A 16,627-nucleotide genomic window follows, 5' to 3' on the forward strand; every position below is an offset into this window, starting at 1 on the left:
GTCATATGACAATGATGCAAATATTTTTCTGTTTCTTACATGCCAGCGATAATTTCTATGTGCATTTTGAACTTTTCATATCCTTTTCTTCAGGGGGGGGGAGAGAAACCCCAATTTTTTTTATAAAAAAAAGTATTTTTCAGGGGATTTCCCCCCTTTTCCCCTCCATATGTATGCCGAATGTGCATAAATTATATATCGTCTGAATCTGTGATTCATTCTGCGTACAACAGTATATTGTTCATTACCAGGGCAAATAGTCTCTGAGCTAAAGTCATTTCAAGGTACCGCTGCATTTTGAAGCTTGAATCAGTGGCATGCTGACCATTCCTTTTGGGGGTACAACTCACGTTACATTGGTCATATGATAATAATGCAAATATTTTTGTGTTCCTTACATGTCAGCGATCATTTCCATGTGCATGTCGACTCTGTCATGTACTTTTTTCTTGGGGGGATGGGGGGGACCCCATTTTCCCGAAATTTTGGAATTTTGAGAGTTAGCCCCTCCCCCCTGCCACATATACGCCAAATTTGCATAAATTTCATACAGGCTGACTCTGTGTTTCATTCCGCGTACAACGGTATATCACTCATCTCTCTAGGGCAATTAGCCTTCGATCTACACTCATTTAATTGAAACTCTGCATTTTGCTCAAATTCGGCTCGGGACCAAGGGAGTTACATGTGAAAATTGCCTTGGGACTCAAAAGGTTAAGTATGCAATAAACAACATATGCTCATTCCACACTGATTTTTTTAAAAATGAATTACATATAAGGTTCAAGTTTGATTCTTAAAAATAAAAATGAATGGTGATACTTGTATTATAGAGCTGTGTAGCTGGTAATTTTTCAGATACTAATCTTCTATAGAGGGTGTTTCTAAAGTTTGTTTCCAACGCATAGGAGGTGGTTCAACAAGTGAAAATAAACACAGAAGTTTATGTAAAGAAATGCCGAGAACTGCACCCATTCGGATTTATTGAAGTGGGAAGAAGTGCGAAAATTATGTTTACAAGGAAATAGTGGGACAACGGCCAACCATATGACCACGGCGAAGGGCGTTCCACAAAGAAATGTGGCACGCTCTATTCAAAAAAGCACATGGCAGATGTGTGAAGTTGATGCGCAGGAGATTCCCCAGCGGGTAGGGAAGGGTTTAGTGAGATGTGTTATCCATGGAAAGTGATATGTGGAGACTGACAACCAAGAATAATGTGAATATCCGTAGTGGACATCACCATTATGTAGAAAAACAAAGATGGCGGTGGTGCTGTGCTAGGTTGCATATGTGTCGACAACCCCACGGTGTCTGCTATCATCGCTGCGGCGACATTAATGCGTGCAATGAGATCCTCGGCTGACACGACAGGTGTTTTGTATATGAGGTGTTTCATCTCTCCCCATAGAAAGAAGTCCAGGGAAGTGATGTCCGGCGATCTTGCTGGCCACTGCACAAGCCCACCCCTAGCAATACGCTGATTGTGGAAGAAGCCAGTGAGGAAGTGACGCACATTTTGGTCGAAATGTGGTGGTGCACCATCGTGTTGGAACCATAGTCCTTGCCTCAGTGCCAAGGACACGTTCTCCAACAGTTCAGGCAAAACATCACGAAGAAATGCTTGATATGTGTCACCACACAGGCGAACAGGGAAAATGTACAGCCCAATCAAATGGTCATGCACTATCCCACCACATACATTAACCTCAAACCTGTGCTGATGGTGTGCCACGAGAATTGCATGTGGATTTGCAAAATCCCAAACATGACTGTTTTTACTATTGAACACTCCTGTTTTGATGAACGTTGCTTCATCGGTCCTCAACACCCTGTTCATAAAATTTTGGGATAGTTTTTATCTGATGCAAAAACCATTGACAAAACACCACACGTTGGCCAAAGTCCTGAGGTAAAAGGTCTTGTACCTTTTGGATTTTGAAAGGGTACATCCCCTCTTCGGACAGGATGCGCCACACATTAACATGGGAGGTGTTGTGGGCACTGGCTATAGCATGCGTACTGGTGTCAGGACGATCCCTGACAGCATTTAACACCGCATCCACAAACTGATCTGTGCGCACACTTCGTGGTCTTACAATTTATTGACAGGGTGGTAGCACTGATCCTGTTTCACAAAGTCGAGTATGCACTCTTTGAAAGAAGATGTGCGATGGCAGACTCCTATTTGGAAAACGTGCATGGCTATTACTTTCTGTATCGCCATAAACGAGATGCATGTATGCCAGCTGCTCTGCGGTGTATGCAGCCATCCCTTGTGCTGGATATCTGCCAACCCGTAAACAACGAACACTAGTGCACCAGGCATGATGGGCCATGCCTATCGATAACACCTAGCAGTGCCTATTGCGAAGTTGCCTAATTTGCCAAGTTCACGTCCTTCCACTCGTACGTATTCAACCGCAAACGTGTGATGGTAACCTGATGCGCGATGATGCTGATATCGCAGTACGTGAAGCATGAATGGCAGCGAGTGGTGCTTTCCTGCCGGAAGAAATCTACTGTGTTAGTGCCCCTAGCGGAAAATGCCAAAGTCAAGGTCACGGTTCGGCCTTTCTGCATGTGTGTATGTACAAATATCGACAACACAACATCGCGACCAAAAACATCGCCCGGGTTGCCCATGCTAATCACTCCATAAAACCCTTCCCTACCCCCATAACTTCAACAGATCCATTCACTTCCTTTGGGGAATCCCTTGCGCATCAACTTCACACATCTGCCATGTGCTTTTTGAATAGAGAATGCTGCATTTATTTGTAGAACTCCCTTCGCCGCGGTCATATGGTTGACCGTTGTGCCACTATTTCCTTGTAAACATAATTTTTGCACTTTTTCCCACTTCAATAAATCCGAATGGGTGCCATGCTGGAAACGAACTTTAGAAATATCCTGTATATATAGAAATTGATGTATGTGTGTATATACATATGTATGCTTCTTCCGTCATAACTAGACCTCGGATGTTTAGGTTCTAAAATGTGTGCTTTTAGGTTCCTAAAATAGGTTCTAAAAACTCTAAAATACATTCTAAAAATCTTAAAATAGGTCCTAAAAATCTAATGTTAGGCTCGAAAAATCCTCAAGTAAGTTCAAGAAAACTTAAAATAGTTCAAAATTCCTGAAAAATGCAATGAAAATGGGACACCTATATCCTTAGATATGCACTATCCTGCATAACTTTATGTGTTTTGCCTAACCCTATGGTGCTGGCAGAACTTACCATTGGAAATTTGCTATTAAAATTCACTCTTCACCGTATAGTTAGACAACAATCGTTTTTCCTGCTATCCACAGTCAAACTCCTCAATTTTGTCTGTGAGGATCATATTATATGCTGAAGATAATCTTTCAACAAAAACATAGTCAGTGATGCAAACTACAATGCCGAAATGTTAGTTTGCAAGGCGTGAATGCCACAAAGCACCAAAGTGACGCGAAAGTGAGCAAGACCACACAGATCAGACCACTTTGGATCGTACAGGTAACAGTGGCACCAGACATTTTGCTTTATGTTTAGAGCTTTGAAAAATCTCCATGCACTTGGAGGAAGGGAAATCGACAGAGAGTAAGTTTCAAACATGTTTGTCATTGAATTTTTCGTTAACCAAACAAAGCAAATGCCTCTGTATGACATAAGAATCATGTAAAACCTTTAAAAATATATAAAAACCTAAAAATAGTCTTGATTTAGGCACGTAAACCTAAAATAGGTTCTAACAAGCAAAATAGTTTTTTTTAGGCACTATAAAACTTCATCAGTTGTGTTCTTTAACGAAACGCTGACATAACTTATTATTTCTTATATACTTTTAAAGGAAAAAATAGGTTAAAGACCTAAAATCCAAGGTCTAGTCATAACTCTCAAACGCCTGGAGCAATTTCAGCCAAACTTGGTACACATATGACTTACAATCTGGACAGATATACTGTGGGGGTAAGACACCCCTGTCACCCCTAGGTGGTTGGGGTGGGAAGGGGGTGACATGTAAAAATAATCGAAAACTACCAATATTAGTTATATATATTAGTTATAGTCCATAGTTTTCGGGGTCGCTAAGATGAATAGTGACACTCCCAATGCTGTTCAATTTATTTATTCTTGCTCCTGGAGGTGAAACTAAAAATATTGTTTATAATCAAGTTTTGAGTTAAATTAATATTATAGTGAATTTGTAAAAGATTTTACTTTATAATTTGTATACTGTACTTATACTTTTAAATACCTGTAAATAAAATCAGTTACATTTTACACTATAGTTAGAATTCATTATTTTTCTGTCTAATAGAAGATTGGGATAAATAAATACCCAGGCAATGCTGGGTAATCAGCTAGTAAAGGATAATGAACAATTAAATTTAGAATGCTACATACATTTTTAAAATACAGTGTTTAAAATATTGATGTGATCCATATTTTGGTGACGTCATAATTTCAAAATATGTCACTAATATGTTTTTTTTTGTGAAAGAAAGCGTAATTTTCGTGTTATTATATGTAATATTGCAACTTGTTTGTAATGTATATCTTTTGTTTAATGTTTATTGTATTTTATGCTTTATTATGAGTAGTTCAATGTATCTTTATATTTGGGAGAGTGCACTATGTGAATTTGTATTTCTTAACTTGTGTAGATGTCAGTTTTGTTGGTAGCATCTTTTTGTAGATAGTAGGGTAAACCGACATAATATCGGATACTTTTTGAAATCACGATAATTAACCCACTAAAATTTAACAGAAATGCATAATTTTTGGTAATATGAACTATTGGTACCTTACCTTTTGCCTTGTGATGTGTTTATCTCCCTTATTGTTAAATTATTTGTTCTACAGTACAAAATAAAAAACAACGCAAATTTGAGGAATTGAAGAAAGCCGTCCGAATATCGGATAGTGGGTATGCCTAATATTGGATAGAAATTTAACATTATATTTGGTCTAGGAATTAATTCGTGCGGTTGTTACGCACACATTGAAGCTGTAGTTCAAACACAAAATACATAAATACCTTAAGAAAAATATTGTCCATCGTGAGCCACCACTTTCGCCCATCTGTCAGGCAAGTTACGGATTCCGTGGTGAAAGAAGTCCTCATCCTTTGAAGCGATCCAGTCAGAGACCCATTTTTCGATATCTTCTGAAGAAGTGAACCGCTGTCCAATCAAATCGTTATTCATGCAATCGAACAAGTAGTAGTCCGAAGGAGCAACGTCTGGTGAATACGGCGGGTGGGGTAAAACTTCCCATCCGCATGTCTGTTCTCCCATTCTGGTCGTTTCCTGGCCAGAGCTTGCTTCAAATGCATTAATTGTCGTCGATAACGTTCTCCATTAATAGTTTCACCCGGTTGCAGCAGCTCATAGTACACCACACCTTTCATATCCCACCATATGCACAGCATAACCTTTGCACAGTGAATATCTCATTTCGGTTGTGATGGACCTGGTTCACCTGGCTTCACCCAGGCCTTTTTTCGTTTCGGGTTCTTGTAATGGATCCACTTCTCATCGCCAGTAACAATGCGATGCAAAAACCCCTTTCTTTTCTGTCTTTGAAGCAGCAATTCGCAAATGGTTTTTCGTCTTTCAACGTCTCTGTCTTTGAATTCATGTGGAACCCAATGTGACATCTTTTGAATCATTCCCATGGCTTTGAGGCGTTTGGAAACTGTTGTTTGATCAACGCCTAATGCTTCTGCAAGTTCTTCCTGCGTTTGACACGAATCCTGATGGAGCAATGCTCTCAATTCTTCGTCTTCAAATTTTTTTGGCTGTCCAGGTCGCTCTTGGTCTTCCAGGCCGAAATCACCACTTCTAAACCGTGCAAACCACTTCCGACACGTTCGCTCAGCTAGCGCATGGTCACCATACACTTCCACCAAAATACGATGACTTTCGGTAGCACTTTTCTGCATGTTAAAGTAATGAAGCAGAACACCCCGCAAAAACACTTTATCTGGCACAAACTGCGCCATGTTCAGTTGACTACAAAATGCTGTTGTTGATGCGTCAATCAACTGCCCTATACTACGAACGATGGGCGCTGACAGGAGTTTTCAACGCATGTGTGGATACACGGAACTGTGGGACAATGCGCTCGTTACGCCATCTCTTGTCCAGGTGCATGAATTAATTCCTAGACCAAATATTTGAAATAAAATTACATGTCATGATAGAAGCAACGTATTATTTATTTTCAAACTAGTGTCAGATTCTTCTGAATCAGATTGCTCTTGACATGTTTTGTGCTGCAATTTGGGATTGAGGAATGTCAATTTGACCAATTTGATATCCGATACTTGGCAGGCCTCCCTATCCAATATTAGGCCAAACGCGACCTCGTGGGAAATATAACCCTAATATCAAACAAAGACATTTACCCAAATAGGACTAGCATATCAACATACTCTAATATTCCATCTTTCTATGAAATATAACTAAGCTATATTTCTCCTTACCTTCAATGTGAAAACATTTGATCATGAAATGCTTCCAAAAACTCAAACTGAAAATTTCTGTTTTCGTTGATCGTGCACGCGCAGCGTGCTCAACAGCGTTCCCACTTACAATGAAGTATTGGCGGCAATCAACGAACGTAGTTCAGTGGATTGTTGCACATGGCAGCACCCATGAGCCAAGAAATGATGGTATCCGATATTGGGCAGGTAACCGATATTATGGCAGTTTACCTTAAGTGTTTCATCTGTACTTCAATCTGTGTTCTTGAAATAGTATAAAAGCGAGGATATCGCATAAGAATATCACACATTCACCACAGATTGTCGGAGATTTTAAACTTAAAAGAACTCCTCGATGTTGTGCATACATCTTGGAATGGTAGTTCGGGGCGCAAGCTAGGCCTATGTGATCATAGGTATGCCGATGGCCATGCATTGATGCTATGCACAATACTGCAACCATTCTACATTAAGAAATAAAGCTAGCCTAAGGATTAATTTGGAATGAAAGGCTAAAGAGCAAACATTGGCTCAGTTTTTATTGCATATCTCTTGGTGTGGTAGTTCGGGCCACAAGCTAAACCTATGTGATCATGGGCATGCCGATAGCCACGCATTGAGGTTATGCATTTTACTTTAGTCAAGTTGTCATCAAGGAGAAATCCTCACCTTCGTACTAAGCCTGTTTGCATTATAATTGCAATAAATAAAGAATAAATCATTTCGTTTTTGTCTACTGCAATAATGTGGTTTTATTCCTCTGTGCTGTGAAGCATTGTTTTTGCCTAACACTATCCCTGTATCTGAGAGGAGTCTATGTACTTCACAGAGTCTCATTGTTCACTGTTGCGTATTACTGAGTTGTTATTAATAAGTATAATACAACGACATAATACCAAACATAATAAAAATACACTTAATAAAACTTGAATGTATCAATATAGTATTTAGATTTTCTTTGTGGAATGTTATCTGATATAAATTTACAATGTAGCTGCCGCAATGGCAGGAGTACATTGAATGATTGACTCATAATCTTGCCACCCAAGGTTCTGGGTTTGAGACTATTGCATGATTGTTTCTTTCTGTTGGTCTATTCATCACTTCCGTCGAAACCTCATTCATTTTATGGTTGCAGTTAACCTCAAGAGAAGAAAAGAAAAGAACAATACCAGCAATGTAATAGTTAAACTGATTATGAAAGACCACTAAAAGAACATTTGAATGAACTGTGTTGAAACTTTGCTGTAATTTTTCAAACTTCATTGCACATATCACAGCAGTTATTTCTTCAACTGAATAACTGCATGAGGAAGACAATTTATCGATCCTTTTAAGAACTAAATACAAAACTCTCGTTATGGTATTTGTACTCTTGAATGATATTCCCCACATTTAGTGGTAATTCCCATGCGAAATTCCTGCTAGTTCAGATCTCACTTTAATACTTAGTGGACTGGCCATTTTTTTCTGTATTTCAGAAAATCGTAGAAAATATGTTTCTAAGTTTGTTATTATTTACCAAACCTTTCTGAACTCTACAAGACATCATCTTTCCATATATATATGTGTGTGTGTGTGTTACGTTTTCAGTGGTGTGCTCAGGATTTTTGAAAGGAAGGATTGATTGTTTGATTTGCTTTATTTTACTTTGCCTTTTGTGCCACTTTGGATGAGTGATAACATGATAAAATTGATGAAAGGACACTCACAAACATTCAGGCTGTGATTCGAACTCGAGACCCCTGGCATCGTAGCATGATGTGCTAACCACTCTGCCACGGGGGCCGGCTTGAAAAGAAGGATTATGTATACTTTATTTTAGTAGTCAGCCCTCATCTTGTGATCTTCTACTGCTATTAACGTTTTAGAAATACTGGGCAAGGTAGGGGGGGGGGGGTCCATGACCCCTACCAACTCTCCCTTAGATATGCCACCATACATTTTATTTACATTTTCTCACATTTATGATGTTTTTCTGTAACATTTTTTTTTTAAAGAAAATTTAAACATTGTAATAAAAGTAACTGAAAACATATTTTCAACATGTAATGAAAAATAACCTTAAAACTTCCTTTTTAGATTTGAAATCATCACTAACTTCGAAATCTGAAGTGGGAATCCTTGTGAAGAATTTCCGCAATATGCATATAAATTGTTTAATGCTATTCTCAAGAGCATAAGCAAAAGTGCAATGTAATTCAGCATGAGTAGAAGTAAAATTCATCAAGAAAGAAAACATACACAACATCTATCGGGTGGAATTTAAAAGAAGTGGTAACAATGCATGTGCTCAAGAGACACAGTGCAATAATAGCCTGCCATTCATTCATAATACAAGTGTTTAGCAAAGACAGTCTATGCCCGACTAAATCTGTTCTTGAGATGTAATGTATTGCTAAAAAGAGACCTGTTAAAATTTGAATTGAAAGACATATACTTATAAGTGAACCAAAATTTGTCTAAAATGTGTTAAACTACAGGTCCAGTTCTGAATAACCTATTTGTGCATAAAGGGGACTTAAGGAAACTTTTGATAAGTATCGCAATTTGAATGATCAGATAATTTTGATTTTGGCATGATTTTAATTCATGCCTAATGACATTAACTTAAGGATGTTTTTGCGCTGAAGTGCAAAATGAACCAACCAATCAAATACAATATTTTGCCATAGACACATGACATATTGCATGCCTGCATTTTATTAGTGTTTTTAATTGAAAATGAATGTGGTAAACTGTTCAAGTATAAAGTGCAAGTAAACACATGCTAGTACTAATTAAGTACATTTCACATTCTTATAAAAATCCCCATTATATACTTTTTTCTTCCTTACAGTTGAGACGGCTCACAGCCTAAGTTCTTTTGATCAGCTTTCCGTACACAATTGTTTGATAAAATCTGAGAACAATGTATATCTTACTGAAGTAGGATCAATGAATATTAATCGATTTTTGTTTGCTAGGAATTCAGTAAAAATAATGAAGGTGACTATAAATTCATTTGCATTTGTGCTGAAGAACAATTGTAAAGTATATGTAGTGTATTGCTCTGTGCTTGTTATATTTTATAAGTTAATTTTGGGTTTGGGGGGGAAGGGGCAGAGGTAGTCATAGTAGCAGTAGTATTAGTGATAGGAATAACTTGCTGAAAAGTTATCGAAAATTTAAAGGGAACTTTGACCACAATTTGAAATGAACCTTCAGAAATAAATGCTACCTTTTGTACCAAAGTGACATGACAAGCTGCACGTACCACTTGTCACTTGCATGCCCCCAGACTGAATTGTTTTCTCATCTTGGTCTGTTGGTCGCACATGCACAGTATGCTTTTGAACAGACTGGAGATACCCACATTGCTTGTCACTTTGGTGTGAACCCCCTTGTCACTTATTGCTTGTTGCCTGTCAATAATCACATGTCAGTTCGGTCTGACAACTGTCTTATAGAATTGAAAGGTTTAAACCTGTGACTAGACCTTTCTGTGTCATCTACACAACTAAGATAACTTATGCCTTTACCACAAGGTTCCACAATGTTTATACGTATATGTCAATTCTATTTGCCTTATCTATGTATAAACATGAGAACATTAGTGGCACCTACATCCAGGTGCTATTTCAGTAGCAGTAGGGAATCTGAAATGAGTGGAAGTTATAGGCTTTCTGCATTTACAGATTTTATAGATGCTTTTTTTTTTCAGAATAGTTTACATTATAATCTACTTGGTGTCTTTCATTATTTTTACACCTTAGCATTATTAACATAGGAAAGTAGTGCACTGGAAGTAATCAATTTGGAAATCCAGTACAAGAAGGGTGACTCAATCAGGACTTGAACCAAGAACTCCAATGTTCAGTTTAATTTCTCCAACACTGAGCTATTCAATCATGTCTTACTTCATTTCTTCTTTCTATTGTTTCTTAGTTATCAGTATGTCTTTTTTCAAGGACTTGCAGACTTTATTTCTTGTAAATATAACTTGTTGCATATGTTCCTGTGTGGAACTTTATGCTAAAATTAATTTTGATGTAGCTCGATGTTGGAAAACTATCATTCCATGCCAGAGACTGGTGGAGAAATTTGTAAGCCCAAATTTCCCACCTGATTTCTGTGATCGTGTATCTATGTCATTTCAACTAATATGAAGTTTTATTTTCTTGTAAGAAAACTTATTGGTTTTGCTACAGATACTTGTTTCTTAATGATGATAGCAAATTGATATTAATATATTTTCTTCGAAATTATTACTTTTTTGTTATGTATTGTATTGTCTTATTATTTATCCACAGTAGATCTTTCTTCGTAGACTAATGAAGTCCTTGGAATATTTAAAATATATGAAGTGCACGTTCAATTATGTTAGTGTTGAACATTACCTTATACTATTAAACATTGGAATTTGTTATTATTTTATACATAGGAAGGAGGCTTACAAGATGTTCATTGGAGAGCCATACTGAAACTGAATAAACCAGAATGGCATCTGCTTTTAGTAGGATGCATAGCTGCAGGTATCACAGGGTTAAGCCTTCCTATTTACGCTGTGCTTTATGGAGAAATATTAGGGGTGAGTAATGTAAACAATATCTTTAAAATTAATGATTATTTTCCAGTTCTTGTTATACCAACCTTTGTTATGAAGAATTTAATCTAAGATTGTGTGTAAGTGGCCCTGTTAGTTGGTATCTAATTAAGACATGGATGTCTGGGTTTGATTTGATCCAGCAACTTCTGTTTCATACCACTGATGCTACAGTTCTTCCTCATTTTCCTTTTTATGAAGATACTGATGATAAAATATCAAAATGTTGATTTTTTTAGTACTTTTATTGTATTTTGTGCTTTAATACATACTTCCTTTTCCTTATTCTAACTGGTATGTGGCATCACAACATTAAGTGTTAATGTATGTTGTGTGTTTAACCATCACATGAAGCAAATTGCAACTGTTGATGTCTTGCAAACTTAGCATTCTTATCATTGTTTTTTTAGCAAGCATTAACTTGTCTTGAATTGTAATATTTCTTGAATTTATTTGCTCTTTTTTTTTTTTTTTAAAAAAAAAATCACTAACTAACTATCTAGCCTTCTTGAACCTTCAGGTTCATGGCTGCAGCAACAAAGGCCTTCCATCTGTCCCTATCCTGAGCAAGATCTATATACTCTTTTCCATCCCTACCAATTTCCTTCAGATCCATCTCAACAGTATTCCTCCATCTTCGTCTTGGGCTTCCTACTGGTCTCTTACCATCAGGTTTCCCAACAAGAATCCTGTATACTCTTCTTTCCTCTCCCATTCGTGCCACATAGTCTGCCCACCTAAGTCTTCTTGATTTAATCATTCTAATAATATCTGGACACGAATACAAATTATGTACTTCTAAATTATGTAACCTTTTCCACTCACCTGTCTCCTCATCCCTTTTAGGCCCAAATATTTTTCTAAGGATCTTATTTTCAAATACTCTCAATTTATGTTCCTTTTTCAATGTAAGGGACCAAGTTTTGCATCCATATAATATTACAGGCAAAATTACTGTTTTGTATATTTTAACTTTTAGTTCCTTAGATATTAAACGAGAAGACAAAAATTTATGAAGAGAAAAGTAACATGCATTTCCTGAATTAAGCCTGCTTTTTATTTCCTCTTGAAGATCATTGTCATTTGTTAGTATTACTCCTAGGTACTTGAATTTGAAAACCTGGTTCAAACTAGTTGTTATCAATAATTAGATTAGATTTTGATTATTACCTAACACTGTAAACATATATTTAGTTTTCTCTTTGCTAACTTCCAAACCTATCCCTTTAACTGCGTTGAAAAATATTTTAGCAGTATTCTTAATTGTATTTACAATTTTTAAATCACGCTTTGAATATTTTTTTAGCTTTATTATTTTTTTTAGTTCATTCATGGACCAACATGTTTGTACAGTCTAGTGAAAATTCCTCCTATTAAGGACTTATGAGCCATTCCATGCCAAATCAACACAGATATGTGCAATTTCCATGAAAATTCCATTTCTCGTGAAATTCTAGCCTGATTTGATATATGACATCACCCCCTTTCCTTTTAAATTTTTGCGTTGAATTCAATATGGTGGTCGACAATATGCCGGACCTGCACTTGACACACACAGCTATGGATCTCCCTGTGCCTAACCTATTTCTTTCATGACCAGGATAATTCGTTTACATTTTGTAGGGGGTGTTAAGGGACATTTGACTCATCATAGTTCCTGTAATGAGGCTTTTATAAGTCACTTAGTTACACATATTAGTTTGTATATTCTGATTCCATTGCAGTCCCATAATAATTGTTTGATATGTTTTAGAGTATGGCATGAGGGACCAAATATATTTTTTTTCATGATTTTTGGTGATGACATGTTTTGAGATATTCAACGTCAAAGGTTAAGGTCACGTGACAAACTTATATTTTTATCGAAAGGTATGCTTGTTACATATAACTGGAAAGCTTGTTCAATTCCCTGTACAATAATCTTTATTTGAGCTTCCTAGGCAAAATAGGGGCGGAGTTACAACACATTTTAAGCAGGCTCAAAAAGGGCAATTTACGTGAACTTTGACCTTGAATAATTTAACAATTACAAGACAAACAAAACTAAAAATTTTCATAGTTACTAAGTTCCATGCATAGTTTCAACTCTCAAAATTTCATGAAAATCGGAGTTGGCCAGGTTGTGGGCTGTGTTGATTTCATATGGAATGACTCTTATTGAAAAACACATGAAATTCCAACAACTTATACCATTTGCTGGAAAATATCCGTGCATTGTGTATTGCATGTTAATTGTTATCAGTACTGATTTGTCTGCTAGAAAGAAATGTAGATTATTAGGGCTGAACTGATACCATACAGATACTAACACTTACTGATTCCCAACAATTCTGATGTTTGGAAATTGTAACAATTAGAAGTTGTTCAGAAAATTTATTAACATTATTATTTTTATTTATTATATAATTTATTATTATTAGTAGTATTCCACTCCAATTATAAGCTTCAATTTACCAAAGTTTCCTTCAAAATATACAGAAAATGCAAATAACTGTGATGTAATCACAAAAATACAAATTTTTCACATAATATTGGTACAAACTCAATGGAAACTTCACATTTTGCATAACTTCCAGGATAATTACTCAACAAAAAGTGTTGCAAACAATCAGAACACTGGAGAAGTATTAGGTGGTATCAGTAAATAAAATCCAACTGATACTTCAGAAGCGTGCGGTAAAGAGAGGCGGGGCAAGCGCCGCTTGCGTTGTTTTTTTAAAACACTTTTGATATCTTAAGTTCGTGTTTTTCAATGCTTTTATACACATTAGAATGGAATTTATTTACTATAAGATATTTACATTTCAGAATTTTCATTTCCTTTAGCCTATGTTCTGTTCTTTTGGCTTGAAACATAAACCAGCTACACTCTTGACGATGCTGGGCGATGCGGCAGGATTGATCGCGTTAGAAGAAGAGGGCTGCTCGCCTTTCTCCCCGCTTTTCGAGTGACTTATGCAGTTCTTGCATGGTCACTGTCCGTCCCCGTCCACGAAGAAAAAAGGCGAGGGCATGCAACACCAAGACCGCATCTGTCTGTGGCAAGGGTGTTGGAAAGAATTCGTCCACAAGTGTTGCTAACTTCCAGAATTTTCTGTGCATCTGTAGCACCACTTAATGCGGTACCATTTTCATATTTGAAGCTGTATAGTAATCAACAAATTACATTATTAAGTTAGCCAGTGATCACCAGTCGTATATGATTTTATAAGAAGTGAAATCACAGCCGGTACTTGAACATATTCGTCGTGTGGTCAGTTACTCGGAAATATGGAGGGTATGTAACACTGCGAAAAGGAAGGTTAATTTAGAAGCGTGGGTGCTGCGAATGCTTTTTGTTTTTTACTGTGAAACTGTGCTGTGTTTTTCTGTTTTTGTGTCGTGTTTTTGTACCTGGTGTAAAAGTATGGTTCTACGTTGAAAATTTCTGCCATGGGTGACATACCAGACGAGCCATCGATTTGCAGTGGTGCAGGTAAGGACTTGATTAGAGACCTTCTTTCAAAACCATTCAGTTCGAGAACATATGGTGAAAAGTTGGAGCTTGTGAACCATGAGCGACCGTGTCCTGAACTGTGCATAACCAAACCAACTAAGAAAGATGGGAAAGTTTTCATTAGGCAGTTTAAAACATCTCAGTACAACAATATTATGTGGTTATGTGGCAGCAATGATCTTAATAAATTATTTTGTTGGCCATGTGTTTTGTTCAATACAAATTTAGGACCATGGAACTATACAGGCTACAGTGACTTGAGCATTTTTTATAATGCAGTGCAAAGACATGAACGTTCCCAAAATCACATCTGCGCTTGCATCCAACTCAAGACATTCGGAAAGTCCAGAATTGATATACAATTAGATCTGCAAAAGAAAGCTGCAGTTTTAAAACACAATGAAACTGTGAAGAAAAACAGAGAAATTTTGAAAAGATTTATAGACGTAACATGTTTCCTTGGTAAACAGGAACTTGCATTTAGAGGTCATGACGAAACACAAGGTTCAACCAATAGAGGAAATTACGTAGAATTAAGCAAATTGATAAGTAAATATGATCCTGTTCTTTGCAATCATTTGGAAACTGCAACAGTGTTTACTGGGCTCTCAAACAGAATTCAAAACAATCTTATTGAAAGCATCAGTTCTTCACTAATGAAAGAAATTAAAACAGAAATCTCAGCAAGCACATTTGTTTCCATACTGCTTGATGAAGCGTCAGATGTCAGTAATAAGTCACAACTTTCAACAGTTTTACGATACGTAAGATCAGATGGTTTGGTTTGCGAGAGATTTATTTGCTTTGATGACGTCAGTAAAGACAGAACAGCAACTGCATTAAGCCAACACGTTTTCAAAGTAATTGAAGAATTTAATTTGGGCAACAAGATCGTTTCGCAGGCTTATGATGGTGCAGCAGTAATGGCAAGTGAACTGAATGGTTTACAATCAAAAGTACGTGAAAAGTATCCAGAAGCTATGTTTGTTCACTGCTACACGCATGTCTTAAATTTAGTGCTGGTGCAATCTGCAAACAGCGTTAAAGAAAGTAGTATTTTTTTCAAAACGCTCTCTGGGTTAGCTGCCTTTTTCTCTGTTTCTACCAAACGCACCGAGCTACTAGACCGAATAGTTCAGAAAAGGTTGCCACGTGTTGCAACCACAAGGTGGAACTTCAATTCTAGACTTGTCCAAACTGTTAATAATTACAGGGAATCTCTAATTGAGTTGTTCGAAGAAATTACAGACAACCCCGCTGACTGGGACACCAACACTTACAACGAAGCTAGTGGGTTTTGTGGAAGACTAGGTAGCTTTCCTTTTGTCTTTTGCTTGCAGTTATTTGATGAAATATTCCAATACATTGATGTTCTGTTCGATATTCTCCAAGCAAAATGTAATGACATATCATACTGCCAGAAAAAGTAATGGAGTGTTTGAGGGTAATGGAAGACAAGAGGAACAGTTTCAACGCGTTCTGGAAGCGAATGCAAATTCATAAGAATCTGCCAAAATTTCGTCAAAGAGGTGTTACATCCGATGAGGATGCCGTTCGGTACTACAGACGAGTATTCGTTGAAATTCTCGATACAATCACTATGCAAATAAGGACAAGATATGCAAACCTTGACAAACTTTCATTTCTCGAATTGCTAGATAGTAGTAAATTCCCACATAATTCTCAACATTTTTACCTGACGGCACCTTACAATCTTTGCAAGATACATATGGCCGTCATTTTGATTGCCTCCGCCTGAAAAGTGAACTAACTGTAATGTATAAATCTGAAGATTTCCGTGATAAAAGTGTTTGTGATTTGTATAAGTACCTGCACCACATGCAACTCAATGATTGTATGGCTGAACTACGTAAACTGTGTTTGCTGGTTATGACTATTCCTGTGACAACAGCATCTGTGGAAAGGTCATTTTCTGCCTTGAAGAAAATTAAAACTTACTGTCGCAGTAATCAAAGGCAAGAGCGTTTATCAAATTTGGCACTACTTTCAATCGAAAGCACGTTATTAAGCGAGCTGTGCAATAGGGGCGAAGATTTTTATGGAGAC

At 37.0% G+C, this 16,627-nt stretch overlaps 1 protein-coding gene across 3 annotated transcripts in view; it reads left to right on the forward strand.

Annotated features, from left to right (window-relative positions):
- Nucleotides 1–16,627, forward strand: part of LOC145987132 (phosphatidylcholine translocator ABCB4-like) — a 125,728-nt gene that overhangs the window by 73,127 nt on the left and 35,974 nt on the right. For 2 of the 3 annotated variants that reach the window (XM_083121629.1, XM_083121630.1), the window contains one exon: nt 10,903–11,049. In XM_083121629.1, the coding sequence (XP_082977755.1) occupies nt 10,903–11,049 (147 nt within the window). Of the gene's footprint in view, nt 1–9,318; nt 9,468–10,902; nt 11,050–16,627 lie in introns of all 3 variants that reach the window. The other variant, XM_083121628.1, reaches the window with a different exon arrangement.

This window comes from Lepisma saccharinum, chromosome 4, assembly GCF_977018435.1.
Source record: "Lepisma saccharinum chromosome 4, izLepSacc3.1, whole genome shotgun sequence".
NCBI classification, from domain to species: domain Eukaryota; kingdom Metazoa; phylum Arthropoda; class Insecta; order Zygentoma; family Lepismatidae; genus Lepisma; species Lepisma saccharinum.